The sequence below is a fragment of the Cygnus olor genome, chromosome 2 (assembly GCF_009769625.2).
Source record: "Cygnus olor isolate bCygOlo1 chromosome 2, bCygOlo1.pri.v2, whole genome shotgun sequence".
NCBI lineage: Eukaryota > Metazoa > Chordata > Aves > Anseriformes > Anatidae > Cygnus > Cygnus olor.
The window spans coordinates 1,393,076-1,408,523 of NC_049170.1; the positions used below are offsets into that span (position 1 = coordinate 1,393,076).

General features: G+C 53.3%; 1 protein-coding gene across 1 annotated transcript in view; it reads left to right on the forward strand.

Moving 5' to 3' along the window:
* Positions 1 to 15,448, forward strand: part of SETD2 (SET domain containing 2, histone lysine methyltransferase) — a 67,388-nt gene that overhangs the window by 33,787 nt on the left and 18,153 nt on the right. The window contains exons 11-14 of the mRNA XM_040549470.1: positions 335 to 463; positions 2,944 to 3,585; positions 12,563 to 12,611; positions 13,437 to 13,617. Coding sequence (XP_040405404.1) covers positions 335 to 463; positions 2,944 to 3,585; positions 12,563 to 12,611; positions 13,437 to 13,617 — 1,001 coding nt within the window. The remainder of the gene's footprint in view (positions 1 to 334; positions 464 to 2,943; positions 3,586 to 12,562; positions 12,612 to 13,436; positions 13,618 to 15,448) is intronic.

Sequence of the window (15,448 nt, forward strand, 5' to 3'; positions counted from 1 at the left end):
ACGTTGCTTGCAGCCCGATTTCTGTGCAATGCCTCGTGAAGCTTTATTCTGTAAAACGAGCTGTTCACCAGGTAGTGGTTATAAACTTCCTGCTGCACGTGTTACTGCTCCGAAAACAGCAGTTGTGTCCACTTGCATTACATTCGACGCGTGCTGGTCTTGGCAGGTGCCTCGCTCTGCCTCTCTGCTTCACGCTTTTTCAGCAGCAATGAGTTTGACAAGTAACACATGCCCGGTGCAGCAGTTAGCCATCGCAGCATGTGGAAACCAAATTATTTTTGCCTGTGTGTCGCTGACCCTTCCCGTGGCCTCTCTGTAACTTTGGCCCATCCAGAACACACACTCGCAGTCGTGCCTGAAGTCCTTCCTGGAGTGCCATGGCCTGTCTCTCCTCTGGATTTGGATGACGGAGCTGGGCGACGGGCGGGGGAGCACCGCCAACAACCTGAAGCTGCAGCTGGAGGTCAGTACCGCCCTCAGGTCTGAGGCTTTCCTAGCCGCTCTGCTAATTGGTTTTGGTTTATTTTTATTTTAGTTGATTGTTTATTGAAAGACATATTGTATACCAAGCGTTCGTGAAAACAAACTGCCGGTATCCGTGCAGCTACAGTCTAAAACTTCTGCTTTAAGGGAGAGTCTAAATATATGGAAAGAATTTGCCTCTGTGGTTTTCCTTAGATTTCTGAGTCAGTGACAAGAGCCAGACTTACACAGCAGCAGCAGTGATCTTTATTTCTTCCATACTGCACTACAGAGGGAATTTGAGGTATTGCTTTGACGGGCCGAAGTGGAACTTTAAGATTTCTGTTTTCTGTATGCGCTTCAGCATCGCACGCAAAAACCATCTGGGAGTTCCTTCATTAAAGCCGCTTCTGCCAGCGCTTTGCTGGGCGTTTTGGAGAGGCGCGCCCTGCCCCGAATCCAGCCGGAAAGCAGAAACTGTCCGAGCCTCAAGGCTGAGGGTGCCTGTCCTGCTCCTGACTCCCCCTTTGTTTTCCAGAAGTGGCGACACGGATGGATGGCTGCCTGACAGCCTGCTCCCTTAGCTCCGCGCGGGTTTTCTCTTTCAGCTTTTGTGAATGGGTCGTGCCACGCTCATCTCCCCCTGGCCCCAAGAGGGATGATGTCTGACAGCCCCGTAACCCAGTGACTTTTTGAAAGATGGCATGGAAGAAGGCAGCCCGGCCGTTGGCAGCCATGGACTTCTCCTCTTAGCTTCTCTAACTTCACTGACTCACAGTTTTTGATGAGGACGTAGCAGAAGTGTCCAGCACTGGGGGTTTAGATGCTCCCTCCACGATGCAGACGCTTGCACAGTTCTGCCTGTAAATACCTGGAAAACTTTTGTGCTGTTGAGTTAGGGGTCTGTGGATGTACCAGGACTGAGTTAAGCGTGGCATCTCTTGCAGTAACTGCTCCTGCACTGAGCTTTCCCTTCCACGAATGCAATATTGTTGTCTTTAGGGTAGAAGGAGTCCTGCATATGTTGTAGTTATTGCTCTGAGGGATGAGGCAGTGTCTTTGGCCTCCAGCTTTGGCTGCATAAATCAGTGCTCAGGTTAGAATTTGGTTTTCCCCTGTTGTGTCTGGAGTGGGTTCAGGCACTCAGCATTGTCCTCGAAGCCAGAGCTGCTCCCCACAAGCACTCAGAGGGACCCTGAGAGCGTTGAATTGCTGGGGCAGTGGCTTTGTCTCCACTCCCGATGCATCTGGGCACTGCACTATTAACTTTGGCGTTTTTCTATGGATCGAATACACTCTTTTAAAATCTAGGTCATTCTTTACCGAGTTGCAAGTCAGGCTTGTGACAGGGGTCAGATCACACTTTGGTTTTTGTTTTTTTTCTTCTTTCCTCTTTATTTTTTCTTTTTTACAGTCATTGTTTTAAGAGTTGGTCTTCTGGCCATCAGATGCCTGTGGCAGAAATTAGCATAATGCCATAAAACCGTCTCCTGTTCTTCCTTCCGGAAGGATTGGGTTTAAACATTAGTAAGTTGAAAAGCTGGGGCACTTCAAGTGCTGCAACAGGACGTTCTGCCTCTTGCTTCAGAAAAACTGGCGGGGATTTGGGCTCTGTTTTCGGGAGAGGTTTTGTACCACCATGGGGTTGGTTTTATTTTTTTATTCCGTGGGCTATTAAACTCACGAGTGTACGATCGTGGAGCTCTAGATAGACACAGCTAGGATTACTTGGCATAATTGCCAAGGCTCAGCGGTGCTCCATCACAGGTTTCTCTTGTGCCGTGGCTGGGCGCAGCGGCTGCACGGCCGCTTGCCTGCGTCCCCTCCTGCGGGGCACCACAGTCTCACAGAATGGCCGAGGCTGGAAGGGACCTCAGAAGATCATCTGGTCTCCCTCCTGTGACCCCGTTAATGCTCCAGCTGCTGCTGAAGGTGGTAATGGCATCTCTGGGAAGTGAGGGAAAGGATTTCCTGGTGCTCTGGTGGTTCGCAAACTAACGTCCCATTAAGGCTCTTTGGTTCCTCTTCACCTTCCCTGTTAACCTGGTCTCTAAACAGAGCATCTGGGTTGAGCTCTGCTGTTCTGAGTGCTGACGCACCTTGAAAGTCTGAGATTTTCTCTGCTACAGCGTGCCTAACGGCGTGCTGGTTTGAAAGGCTGGCTGTTGGAGCAGTTTGAGCTGTGTTGATTGTCCCAGAAGTGGCTGTGGCCATCTGTAAGTGTCTGAGCTCTTTGAACTTGATTTAATTGCAACCCACTACGTATTTGTGCTCGCTGTTTCCCACTCATGGTTTATTTGCCCTCTTTAGAAGTTCACCACGGCGGTTCAGCCTTGAGGAGGGCTGCTGCTGTCTCCTCCTCGTGACCTGTCACAGTCCTGTTCACGTTGATATTTCGTTGAGAAAAGGAAATTGATCCAGGTTGGAGCCAGCCGAGCATTGTGGTGGTTCTAATGGCTGTGATTTTGTCTCTGCAATTAGATTATGAAGACGCTGGAGCTGCTGCCTATACCCACCAAGAACATGCTGGAGGAGAGCAAGGTGCTCCCGATTATTCAGCGCTGGGCTCAGACCAAGACCGCTGTCCCGCAGCTCAGCGAGGGCGATGGCTACTCGAGCGAGAACACGTCACGGGCTCACACGCCGCTCAACACGCCGGATCTTTCCACCAAGCAGAGCGCAGAAGGTGACACGGATACCCCCAAGAAGCTGGTGTTTCGAAGGCTCAAAATTATAAGTGAAAACAGCATGGACAGCGCAATCTCGGATACAACCAGCGAGCTGGAAGGGAAGGAAGGGAAGGAGGACCTGGACCAGCTGGAGGGTGCCCCGACGGAGGTGCCGGAGGAGCAGCAGCAACAGCAGGAGATCAAATCCGCTGCTGACGTGCCGGTGGAGAGCAGCAAACCCCAGGTTGTGGAGCTGGAGCCTGAGCCTGAAGTGGAGGTCAAGGAGAGCAATGGTGCGAAGCTGGAGGAGCCCATCACGATGGAAACGCCGTCCCAAGACGAAGAGGAGGGCGTATCCGACGTGGAGAGCGAGAGGAGCCAAGAGCAAACCGACAAAATCGTCGATGTGAGCGACTTGGCCACCAGGCTGCTCGACAGCTGGAAAGACCTAAAGGTAAGAGGCACCCTGTTGTACCCGCAGCTCCGCCACCTCTGCCCCTGCTAAGGCCAACGCGGAGCTGTTGGCAGTTCAGTACAGCAGGGCTGAGACGTGGTCCTGTTGGTAAATCTCTGACACCTAAGATTGCTTTTGCTATGTAAAGGGTTTTTCAGGTGCTTTCTGTATATATCCTTTCATTGCAAGCTCCCGTGTCCGTGACTTCAAACAGATTTCCAGGTGTTTTTGGTGCAGATTTTGTCCAGGTGATTTTGTCCAGATTTTTTGGTGTTGCACACCACAAGGTGCGCACCAAAGACGGTTCAGGCTGGCCACCGCAAAAACACCTCAGTCATCTCGTGGTGGTTTTGGGACTGCTCAGGGGGAGGGCAGCTGTACGTGGTTGAGAGCCACCTCCCAAATGATCAGAAAAAGGAACTAGTGACAGCGTGACATGCGTTTCTGGTTGAAGTGCCCAGTGCCCATCGTGCTGCCCGTTGACCAACCATCTACCCTTCAGTTAAGTCATGAGAAGATTGTCGGTGTTTCCTGCTCTGTTAACGTGCTCCACACCTGCAACGTGCAGAGCCTCCAGAATCACGCCTGTCGGCAACGTTTTGTCCTCTCGGTAGCACTTTTAATGCTGGGTTAACCTCTAGATGTTTGTAGCTCGTGTTGAGATCAGGTAAATACTCGGATTTGGGGGTGTTAATCTGAGCCTTTAAAGGCTGCTAGAATACGCAGCTGCTCGCTGGTTCACTTCCATCAAGATCTTCCTGGAGCAGGTAACGTAAGAGTAGGGTCTGGGGCTGCTCTTGCCTTCCCTCCTCCCTGGGCAGTGTAGGTGGCCTTCTTGGCCGCTTGATCTTTAGCTGACAGCTATCTTTGATGACATTTCGGGTGAAATTTAGTTCTGTAACCTGCCGCTCAACGCTTCAGGCATTTTCTGGGGGTTTCTTTAGGTCTTTGGAAACTCCTCGGGGATCTGCTGTTCCGATAGGATTATATTCCTATATAGGAATATATAGGGAAATAGGAAATATTATATATATAGGGAACATTATATATTATATAACTATATATATAGGGAATACATATTATATAATTATATATATAGGGAAATTATATATATAGGGAATATAGGGAAATATGCTCTACCGTGAAAGGGAGAGCAAGGAGGGCGAGAGCCTTGCTTTGAAGTGTGAGGTCATTTACTGAAGATCCAGCAAAGCAAAGGCACTGCCCTGCGGCTGTGTCCACAGCAGTGTAACAAAAGTCAGAGGGAGAAGAAAGGGACCTTTGCATGTCCCCAAGCCACTGCCCTACAGCTAAGATGCATCTGCCAGGTCTACAGGGCTTCCAAATGGGGTGGCCTTGGGGGAAAAGGTGGTGGAGGAGTTGTGCCCTTCTCCTAATCAAGCATCTGCCCGGTTTTAATTAGTACTCTTTAAGCAAATTTACATTTTACAGTGCATCATGTAGCCAAAGAGCTGCTTTATTCATTGAAATGGGTAATGGGTAATGATTTAGAGGAGTGGTGATGCCCGTGACGCAGTGCCACGTGCAGATGGAGGAGGCCACAGGGAGCTTGGAGTCCCCAAACCTCTGGCTGTGTCGTTTAAATACCATGGGTGCAAACATTATCTTATAAAACAGAGTTTTGTGTAAGAGTTAAGGGAAATCTTACCTTAATCTCTGAATTTTTCAGAAAAATCAGATATTCTTGAACACTCGCAGAATTGTTTGAGCGTAATCATTTGTGCCATAAATCGTACCGGGAGAGGAAGCGAGACTTTACCATACAGACCGTGAGCTGAAGGGTCTTGCTGTAGAAAATTAGGCTGTGGTTCTTGTTCCTTCCCCTCTTTACCACGTGGATTTGATGAATATCGCTCACCAGGTTTTAGTGTGCAGACTTTTTAGGTTTGCGTGGGTCTTACGGTTTCTCTATGTAAGTGGCGCTGTCAGGTTGAGGCTGGGGTGGAACTGGAAGCCCTTTTCCTCCCAGGAAAAGGACTTTTCCTCCCAGTCCTTCCAGGTGGAACTGGAAGTCCTTGATACCTGGGATTGTTTAAGCTGAAAGCTCAGCGAGCTCCTGCTCCTGCTTTGGAGACACTCTCGCGGGGAACCCCCAGACCCGTGTTTGCAGCGCGAGGTTTTCACGTGCCGCAGGGCTGAAACGTGGAGCAGCACAGCGGAAACACGTAAAGGCACTAAGGAAAAAGATGCCCAAAACGGGCCGCTTCTCCAAAACGGTGCTGTGAGCCCGGATTCGGTCCGACGTTCGCTGGTCCCAGGGGGCTTGGGGTTTTCTCCGGAGCTCGGAGGAGCTCGGGGTACCCGGGGGGCCTGTGCCGAAGCCCGTGGTCGGCTCACGGAGCCGTCACCAGTGCGGGTTGGTAGCTGGGATGTGGATTCACGTCCCCTCGGTGGTTTGTTGGGCGTGCTTAGTGCTTACCTCGTGCCGCGGCAGGGATGCTGACAGCCCGGGGCAGCGCTCGCAGGGGCACGGCGGGCGTTTGTCGCTGGAGCTGGCCCGAAAAGCGGAGTGCTCTCGGGGAAGCCACGACCCCGTGGGTGCCTTCTGTGCTGTACATGGTCACGAGTTAACTGCTTCTGTCCGCCTTTCGCCTGTCAGATGCTGGTTTCTGGGTAACCGGTCTCTGGTTAACAATCGTGCGGCCCGAGGTGGCGGACTCCTAAAGGAAAAGAACGGAGCTGGCAGGAGGGTGGCCGGGAGGGCGGGGGGGGTCTGAAAACCTCGTAACTTAAGCTATGTCCTCTCCAGTGGTGCCGATGACCCCCCTGGTAATTTCACCCATTTCCATCTAGCTTCTCAGGGCAGCAAGGAGCTTGTTAACATCACCAGCTGACCATGTGTCTCCTTTTCTCAACTCCGTGCTGAAGAAGGGAGCGAACGTAGCGTGCGTACCGTGAAGAGACGGGAAGATGGTTGGGAAGCTGGATGATGCATGAGAAAAGTGATAGGTGAAAAGAGGACAGAGGTGGTTAACTCAGTGCTGCCGACGTTATTTTGGTGCGTCCATTGCCGGCAATGGACGTCGCTCCGGGAAAAACCCAGCTCCTGGCGTGAAAGGATTAAGTGAGCTATCTTTTTCTCTACCTCTACACACAGGACAGCTGCCTTGGCTTACGGGGCTCGGGCACGCCGGCCCCGTAACCCCCAGGGAGCTGTGGCCACTGCTACACACCCGCAGCACCACACACACACACCCACACCGCCCGCCGGGGGACGTTTTCAGCCTGGGCTCGTGCCCGCGGATCCCGCGCTCCGAGGACGCGGTGCATCTTTACCCCCATGCTGAAAACGGACCCAACCGCAGGGGCTGGAGAGCACGCGTGGCTCTTCCCAGCACTTTAGCCTGCTCCAGCCCGAGGATTGTGCTCCTGTCCCGTGGCAGGTAAGGTCCCCGTGGATGGATGCACGCGATGAGACCCGGGGCAGATGTGCTGCGATGGTGAACGGCTCCGGCGCGCTCCCCTCTCTCTCGGCGTCTCGGTGTGTTCTGGCAGCACCCGCACCTTCTGCGGCAGGGCCGGCACCGCCGAGCGTGGCACGGAGGACGTGCACCCCTCTGGTGCCTGGGATTTGCGGGTGTTAAGCCCTTAGGGAGCTGCGGCGATGGCTTTCTGAGGGGTGACGTCTCAGTGCTGAGGCTGAGGGGCATCAGGCACGTTTGGAGCTGAGCACGGTGTGCTTTCCTAACGCTGGCACTCTGAGGGTGCTCTGGCTGCTGGGTTTTATCACTGCTGACCCCAAAGCCAGCCTGCAGGTCCTACAGCTCCACTGCCCATCCCATAAGCGTCCTGCAGCCATCTGCTACCCATACATCTAAAATCCATCCCTTAGAGAACCAGAGAGCTGGACAGGAGCTGCAGCTGTGAGGCTCCAAACCCTGTCCTTACTACTTGAAGGCTTCTTTTTTTCATAAATAGATGTATTTTGTTTTAAGAAACCCCTTTGGAAAGAACCGAGCGCCTTGGATTTGAAGGGTCTTACTGGAACGCTTCTCATAACCATTTAGCAGCTCAGGGCCAAGGTTAATGCCCCAGCCGTTTGGCTTTGGCAAGGTGGACTTTCTCTGCTTCAAAACACCCTTTTGGGAGCTTAATCATTACCCTGATAGGGATAGCAGAGCTTGGGTGGCCCCGGCGAGCTGAGCTTTTCGTTTCCTCCGAGCCAACCTCTCCAAATCACGTTTGACACATCTTCAGAGGCAGCCCTGGGAAGCTGCTCTCGCCAGCCCTATTTGCAGCCCGGGGTGAGCGGCTCTCGCTCCGGCACGCACATCGCGGGCTCCAATTAGGGCGCTTGTAATTTGTCGTAACTTACAGCAAGAAGCAGCTTGTGGAAACAATAGGCGCTGGTGAGTGGCCAGGCTGTTGCTGGTTTTTTTTTTTTTTGGCCTTTATTTAAGGAAGTTTTGGGATTAGTCCTCGCTCCCCTCCGTACCTCGGCATCGTCCTGTAGCTTCTTGCACGTGTGCCACGGATGGGGATGCGCTCGGGACGCGACTCCCCTGCTGCACCTACCCCCTCCTGGGTCAAGGACGGGTGCGTGTGCAGCCCGCCAGCCTCAGTTCGGGGCTTTTTTCTTTTCTTACGTTTGTAACAGACTCGAATCTTGTATCTAACTTTCTGTGTAACTCGTCAAAAGTTGCTCGCAGAGGTAGAGGACCGTTTGGGCTCCGCTAGCGGCACTCCCCTTGGGTTAGCAGCTCTGCGCGCTCGAGCTAGCGGCTTCCGTTTCCAAAAATAAAACAGGCTTGCTTTGGAGCTCTCCCTGCCTCGCGTCTGCTTTGACCACCATCTGCTTTTCACAGAGCCGTTCCCACGTGCTGCTCTGTGACCGTTTCAAAGGCTCTGCTGCCTCCGCTCTGCCCCGGAGCGGTGCCGGCGGTGCTGGCTGCGTGCGGAGCTGCCCTCCGGCCGTACCCAGCTCGCCTCCCTGCACCAGTTCACCGTTCTCTTGGACCGTTCCTTCCAGTACTTTCACGTCGCATGCTCTGCTGTTTCTTTTTTCGGAGCTGGGAGGTCCGGTGGAGCCAGCACCTCCTCTCCTGCCGCTGCTGCTGTGCCCCCGCGCTGGTTCCTCGGCACCTCGTGCCCCGGTGGCTCCTCTGCGATCGGTGCCGGTGGGAGCGTGGCGTGGGCTGCCCGAGGTGCTCTGCTTGGTTTTACGGCCTGCTGCTCCGCTCTGCATCCGAGGAGGGGCTTTTGGGGGTGCTGGTGCAGGACGGAGAGAACAGAAGAGAAAATCCAGCGCCAACGGGTGCTGTCGGGGCTGCAGGAACAAGGCAGTAAGAGAAATCCTCCCGCATAACTTGGCACAGGAGAGGGCTTAAAGAAGTGAGTGTAAGGGCAACTTGGGGCACTGCTGTGCCACACCTCTAATCTTCCAGGGGAAGTCACCTCGGTCCCACGCAGGGTTTTTTGGCTATTAAAGATTTCACAGAGCTGCGTAGGGTTTCCTAATCCAGGGGCTTCCTTCCACATCCCTCCTGCCCCAAGCAGCGAGTTACCGCTTTGTTTCCCTAGATTTAGTTCAAAACACGCCATAAATTTCGGGTCTTTCCATCCATAGCGAACGTGTGAGCAAGAAAGAACATTAAAAAGGGCGTATTTACGGATTATGGATGCCTCTCAGTGCTGAAAGAGGTCAGGGCACGCACTGAATTTGTCCGGCAGGTGAAAAGGGAAGGGAAGCCACGGGAGGGAGCAGGATTACGGCGGTGCGGGGACCTGGCAGAGCCCAGAGCAGAAGCAAGGTGTGCACCAGGCTTTGTTTAAAAAGAGGAGTTTTAAACAAAAAAAAAGGAAAACAGAATAGGCATTTGACCCTACTGTAAAACAAATCTCTGCCCCAATCCCGTTTTATAACCTCCAGCAGCACTTTGGAAGTGGCTGTGACTTGTGACCAGACCACAAGAGGATCCCTTATCCTTTCATTTCTTTCACCAAAGGAAAATGCATTTTTTCAGCCCACGGGGCGCATGCTTCCTCTAAAACAATAAAAGCAGGGCTCTCAAAGCCGGGCGCTCTCGTTAACCGCGGCGCTGGAGGTGGGCACATTGCTGAGGGCTGATGTAATCCGGGGCGACCGGGCAGCGCCGCGGAGGTGGCCCTCGAGTCATTTCCAACCACCTTTGAAAAATAAGGGCCGAGGGTTGGGATTTTAAGAGAAAATGCTTTGTTTTGCTCCGAGGGTTCCTCCTGGTGACCTGAGCTGCTACTAAAGCAGGCTAGGAGCCAGAGGGCCCCCCTCGCCCCGCAGCGTCCCCGTGGCACCGAGGGACGCCCCGACGGGGTTTTCTGCCCAGCCCCGCTGCTGCTGCGCGCTTCGTGCCCCGGACTTGGCAGGATGAGCGCGGCCCTCCTCCGGAGCTGCTTCAGCGGCAAATTTCTTATAAACTCAAGATTACCTAAGGGTGAGGATCTTGCAGTCAAGCTGAGCTGGAGCTTTGTGTTTTCTGAGTTTAGGAAAGCTTTGAATCCCAAAGCAGAGGCAGGCAGCGCTCAGCACTGGTGGAATAACACAAGCAGCCTTCGCTCCTCCTGTAACTCCCCCTCTGCCTCATGCATACCCTAAATTAAGGGATATTTTGGTGCCACACTGAAGGCGCCGCAGTGCTTTTCCCTTGGGGCATCAAGCTTCTGTTGGTGCCTTTGCTGTCACATTGAGTACGAAGAATTAACGCTGCTCGGAGGCTCGTGGAGCAGGTTTTGCTCAGGTTTTGACTCTGCTTGGTCTCTAATCCTAGCAAAACGCGCACCCTAACGAACGTAGAGTCCAGGATCTCAGCACGTCGCACCAGGACAGCCTCTTTGTGTAGCCCTAATGCTATCTTCTGTGGATTAGTCTCCGAGCACGTGCAGGCAGGGATCTCATCTCTGTGGCCTCCCACCCCTCTTGTCTTTGATCTTATTTCCTTTCACCTGGCCAGTTTGTTGTGTTCGGCCAGAAGATAACTGAGTAGGTGCTGCTGTTAGCTGCTGAAATTGCTTCTGAGGAGAGCAGAGAGCAAGGGCTTGATCCAAGCTGGAAATAAAAGAAAAGGAGCCTTATCTTCTAGGATACCGGGACTCAGACAGTCAGCCAGTATATATATAGTGTATATGTACATACGTGTATATTGTGTATATGCACATACATATATGGTGTCTATCCATTATACAGGTGGGACCGTTGGCATTCCTAGTACGACACCATGTTATTTGCACACTGAGTGCCAGAATATTTCATTGAAAACACGGCTGAGAGCACAGTGGTGCATATAACACTCGGTTTGCGGCCAGCGGTGACACAGTTGGTTAACGTGCCCTCCGGCGACCGCCGCTGCGTGATCCCGTGGCGTTCAGCGGGAGCGCTGAGCCCTCAGCTGGGGCAGTCACAGGCCCCAGATTTATTTGCAAAACCAGGACTCTGAGAAGGTTTTCATCCTCGTTTCCAAGTCCTGTCCCGTTTTGCCAAGCTAATGGACACGTTTTTTAGTTATTCGTGCCCATGAGGGTGTTGTAGTTCTTCACCACGTAGCACGCAGTCCACAAACGTGGTTTCTGCCTCAAAAAGCCTGACGTCGCGAAGAATTCCCTCCCAGCCTGGCACAGTGCACGCCTGCTTGGCTCTTTCCTCGAGGCTCTTCTTCCCTTTATTTCTGCCTTTACTTCTGGCTTTAAACGAAGGACAGATCCCGCTGAGCCTGGCTCCCCCCGAGCCTGGGGGCAGGATGCGGGCGAGGGGCTGTCGGCCAGTGCCAGCAGCAGCAGCGCTGGAGGGGGAGCAAAGGGGGTTCAGAGCAGTGCCTGTAACGACCAGAGGGATGATTAACGGACAGGATGTGGCCGGAGGATGTTCCAAAAGTCCTTGCGAGGCATGAAAAACCTAGCTAACAAAGCAGCCGTGTGTTGTAAGCTCCCCCCAGGCCAGCAGAATCTCCTGCTGTCCGTCTTAGAGTTACAGTGGGTGGTGCGAAGACTTCGGAAGCGTGACCTGCCTTAAAACACGTGCAGAAAAAACATGCAAAAACATTATTATTATTTTTTTTAATCACAGAATCATTCAGGTGGGAAAAGAGCTCTAAGGTCATTTTATCCAGCCTTTAACGTAGCCCTGCCAAGTCCACCACTGAACCATGCTGCTCAATTCTGCGTACATCACACATGCATACATCATTCTGCATGCATCATTGTACCTCCAAATACATCGTTTAGCACTGGGAATTGCATTAACGCTCAGATATTGGTCAGGAATGCTGCAGGCAATGGGCAGCAGCGGTGGCAGTGCGGGGCAGGGAATCCCTCGGTGCTGTGGGAGGGATTCGGGGAAGGGGCCCGGTGGCAAAGCAAGGGCAGCCCGACTGCTTCGCTGGGAGCTCGGCGGGTTCGGGTTCGGGCTCCGCTCAGGGGTTCGCGGGAGCACGGTGGGCATGAGCAGCAGGCTCGGGCTTCAAAAGGAAAGGAGAGATATTAGTGCTCCTGCTGCCTCGTGAGTCTTCCTCTGCTCCGTGCTGCCCGGACCTGCTGCTGCGGCTGCGCTTTCTGCTCCTGCCTCTGGTTAGAAACACCACCGGGCGCAGGGGGGCTGTTAAATACATGAAGCAAAGAGAATAGTGAGCTTCTGGACAGGTCGGGGGTGCCAAAATCATCCTTTCGCTATTCCAACAGAGCCCCAAGCTCACGGCGTGTGGGTGGGATGGCCAGCGTAGAGCTGGGAACAGCGGCTGCCCCACTGGCACAAAAACCCCACAAACTCATCAAATGTGAACTGCTGATGAAGGATAGCATATAGAAAGCACCACGATGATTTGCTTAAAAACAGAACTTTGCTTCAAAGGACAATTTTGGGGTGTTTGTTTTAAAATTGCAATTAAATGGCTAGAGTTAAGAGTTCTGGTTCTTGCAACCCTGCAGGCACTGGGGGTGTTCTCTCGTGGCCAGCTGAAAATCTGACTCTGGCTTGTGGCTTGTTTTGCAGGAGGTGTACCGAATCCCGAAGAAGAGTCAAGCAGAAAAGGAGAGCAGTGGTACGTACTGATGCTTTTTTTCACGTATGCCTAGAAAACAGATTGATATTCACAGGGTATGGTGTCACGAGAGGGCCCCTTGGTAGCTGAGCTGCTGCTCCCGTGTCCCAGCCCTGAGTCCAGCGAAACCAGCCCGTGATGCAAAACCACAGCGCTGGAAGCTCAGAAAGCTGATGGAAGAGCAATTTCTGGTCCCTCAAAACATTACCCCCTAAAACATTACCTCCGGGCTTTGGCGGTTGTCTGCAAATCTCTCCCCTTTTTCCCCTTACCTAAATTTTTCTTGGGAGGTGGAAGCAAGAGTGCAAAGGGCGCATTTGGGATTTTTGTTCGACCCGAAAACTCCGTAGTGGCTGTGAAACAGCTCCCGGCTGAGCCCGATCCCACCAGCACCATGGCTTTCAGTACAGGCTCTGTGTCAGTGGCGATGTGCTCAGCGGACTTCTTGCTTCATAAACACGTTTTTGGGTGTAAAAGCGCTTCAGGAGATGTGTGCTGAGGTCTGGAGCCACCATTTTTCCACTCTGCAATAGGTTTCCTGCTGGAAGAATGGGAGGAGGGGAAACCGGTGGGGTCTAAAAATAAGCGTGATGCATTTTCATCCATTAGGTAACAGCTCAGGAGCTGGAGAAGTACCTAAAAATAGAAATTAAGATGGAAGTTTTATTTTAACCACACTGCAGTCCCGAGGCTGATACAAGGCAACCTGTAATTTGCTTGAATGGAGACTCTGTTGCCTGAGACAGAGGAGCCACTGAAACTACGGGAGCTAGAAACGCGCTGAATTGTAAAAAATCCTCTCCTTTTACCCGTTTCCCCTAACAGCCGACCGTGGGAGAGAGGCGTCTGGCCACAGGGATCAGACTCCCACCCCGAAGAACCCCGTCCTGAGCCGGGAGCGGGATCCCGAGCGGCAGAGCCAGAGCAAGGAGAAGAAGAGGCGCAGAGACTCGCTGTCCCCGCCGTCCTCGGCGTACGAGCGCGGCACCAAGAGGCCGGAGGACAGGCAAGTCGTCTCGGGTGGCCTCCGTGGCACAGCTGGCACAGGTTTGGGTGCTGCGACCACCTTGGTCTGAGAGCTCTGGGTGCGTGGGAGCACTGCCAGGGTTAAACGCTGGGGAAGTCGGCCCTGGTGGTCTCCGAAAGCACGCAGGGATGGGGAGGAAAATCTTCTCTTGGGGGCGCGGCGAGCTGTGCTCCCCGGCCAGTCGTTGTTCCTGGGGCTGTGCGGCTCCTTGGTGTTGGTGACCCTCTGGTAACGCGCACCTTCATCTTCACAAGGTGGTTTTATACTTCTGGGGAATTAGGTGTTAAAGGGAGTTACACGTGGCTCTCAGAAATGGGGGAAAGAGGCTCAGGTAAAGGGATTTTCAGAGTCCTTCCAAGTCTGTGCCCTGCGTCACCTATCCCCGCCGTACCTGGGGCACACATTTTAATCGTAAAGTTGAGCTTGCAGCAAGCCCACGCCTGCACAAAGACGAGCAGCACCCAAGCCAAACAGCATTTCTAACACAAAACAGCTTCCTTCACCAAGCGGACGTCCCCCAAAAGCTGCGAGCCGGCTGAAAGGTTCTGGGAGGAGGGATGCTGAGCAGCACCGCCCCCCCTGCTCCCGCTCCCCTTCCCTGTGGAGGAGCAGCAGGGTGGTTTTGGAGGCCTTGAGGTTGTTCTGCCTCCTGCTCCTGCTTCGTCAGCACTCGGCTGCCCGATGCAGCCAGCGATGCTCCGGGTGGGTTGGAGGTGCTCCGGGTGAGGATGCGCCTCTGTCCCGGGGCCACTTTTGTCCTGGGGCTGCCTCTGTTCTTTGCAGCGCATTTAAAAGCAGAAAGCTCTTTCTGAACACCGGCTCCACAAACAGGCTGGCAACCGGATAGCAAGCCCATCGTGGCACTTGGCGCCGTGTTCAGAGAAGCTGCTACGTGCAGACCCGGCGCTGTTTGTTACCCCGGTGGCGCTTCCACTCTCACTAGTTTTGTTTCTCTTGCACGTGGGTTGCCGTTTTCCTTACTTGACAGTTCTTTATTAATTAAGAAAAGGAAAACATTATGCATCTTGTTTTTCAGGGAGACTTTAGATCACATTAAAGGCAGTGCAATTACCAAGGGATCTCCTTTACAGAAGGCAGTTTCCTATTGTCCCTCTTAAATAGGATCTGAAGCAACGTAGTAATTAGGGAACAATTGCTGGTGAGTCAGCCAGGCGAGCCTACTTTGTCCTCGTAGGGAGCTTACTGGGAAAGTTTGAAACGTCTGGTAAGAAAATCAGACACAAATCCACGATCCTGTAATTATCCCTGTGGGGGATGGAAACCGGGGATGACTCGGGGCAGAAGTGGAGAGAGCCGAGAGTAACCGCGGTGCGTCAGGAGATGGGGAAAGGGACGAAGCGAGCGGTGTGTTTGGGTGAAGCAGGTCTGGCTGGGTGGCGGGGAGTTTTTCCAGCCAGGGACGAGCAGAAGAAGCTCTGGCAGGCGAGGTGGGAGCGCTGGGGAGGAGGTGAGCGGTCGCACAGTGGTGCTGACACCGAACAGCTCTCTTTCCCTGGATGCCCATCATACCGTGGCCACTTTCAGGTATTAAAAACCCTTACGACAGACTCAAACCCATAAGATTCCCTAAGAATGTACAAGTTCTGCCCTCCAGCATTTTGTGGTTTCTTTACCTCTGGTCCCAGCAGTTGCTGTCTGAAGGACCCTGCACAACCGGAGCTTTGGGAAGCTCTGACCCCTTCTGAAGTCACCACCACCCCTGTTCCCTCCGTGGTGCACGCGCCCCAGGTTTGATCCATTTGTTGGAAGGGAAGGCTTGAACTTCTCCGAGCACAGCGGGACAGCAACG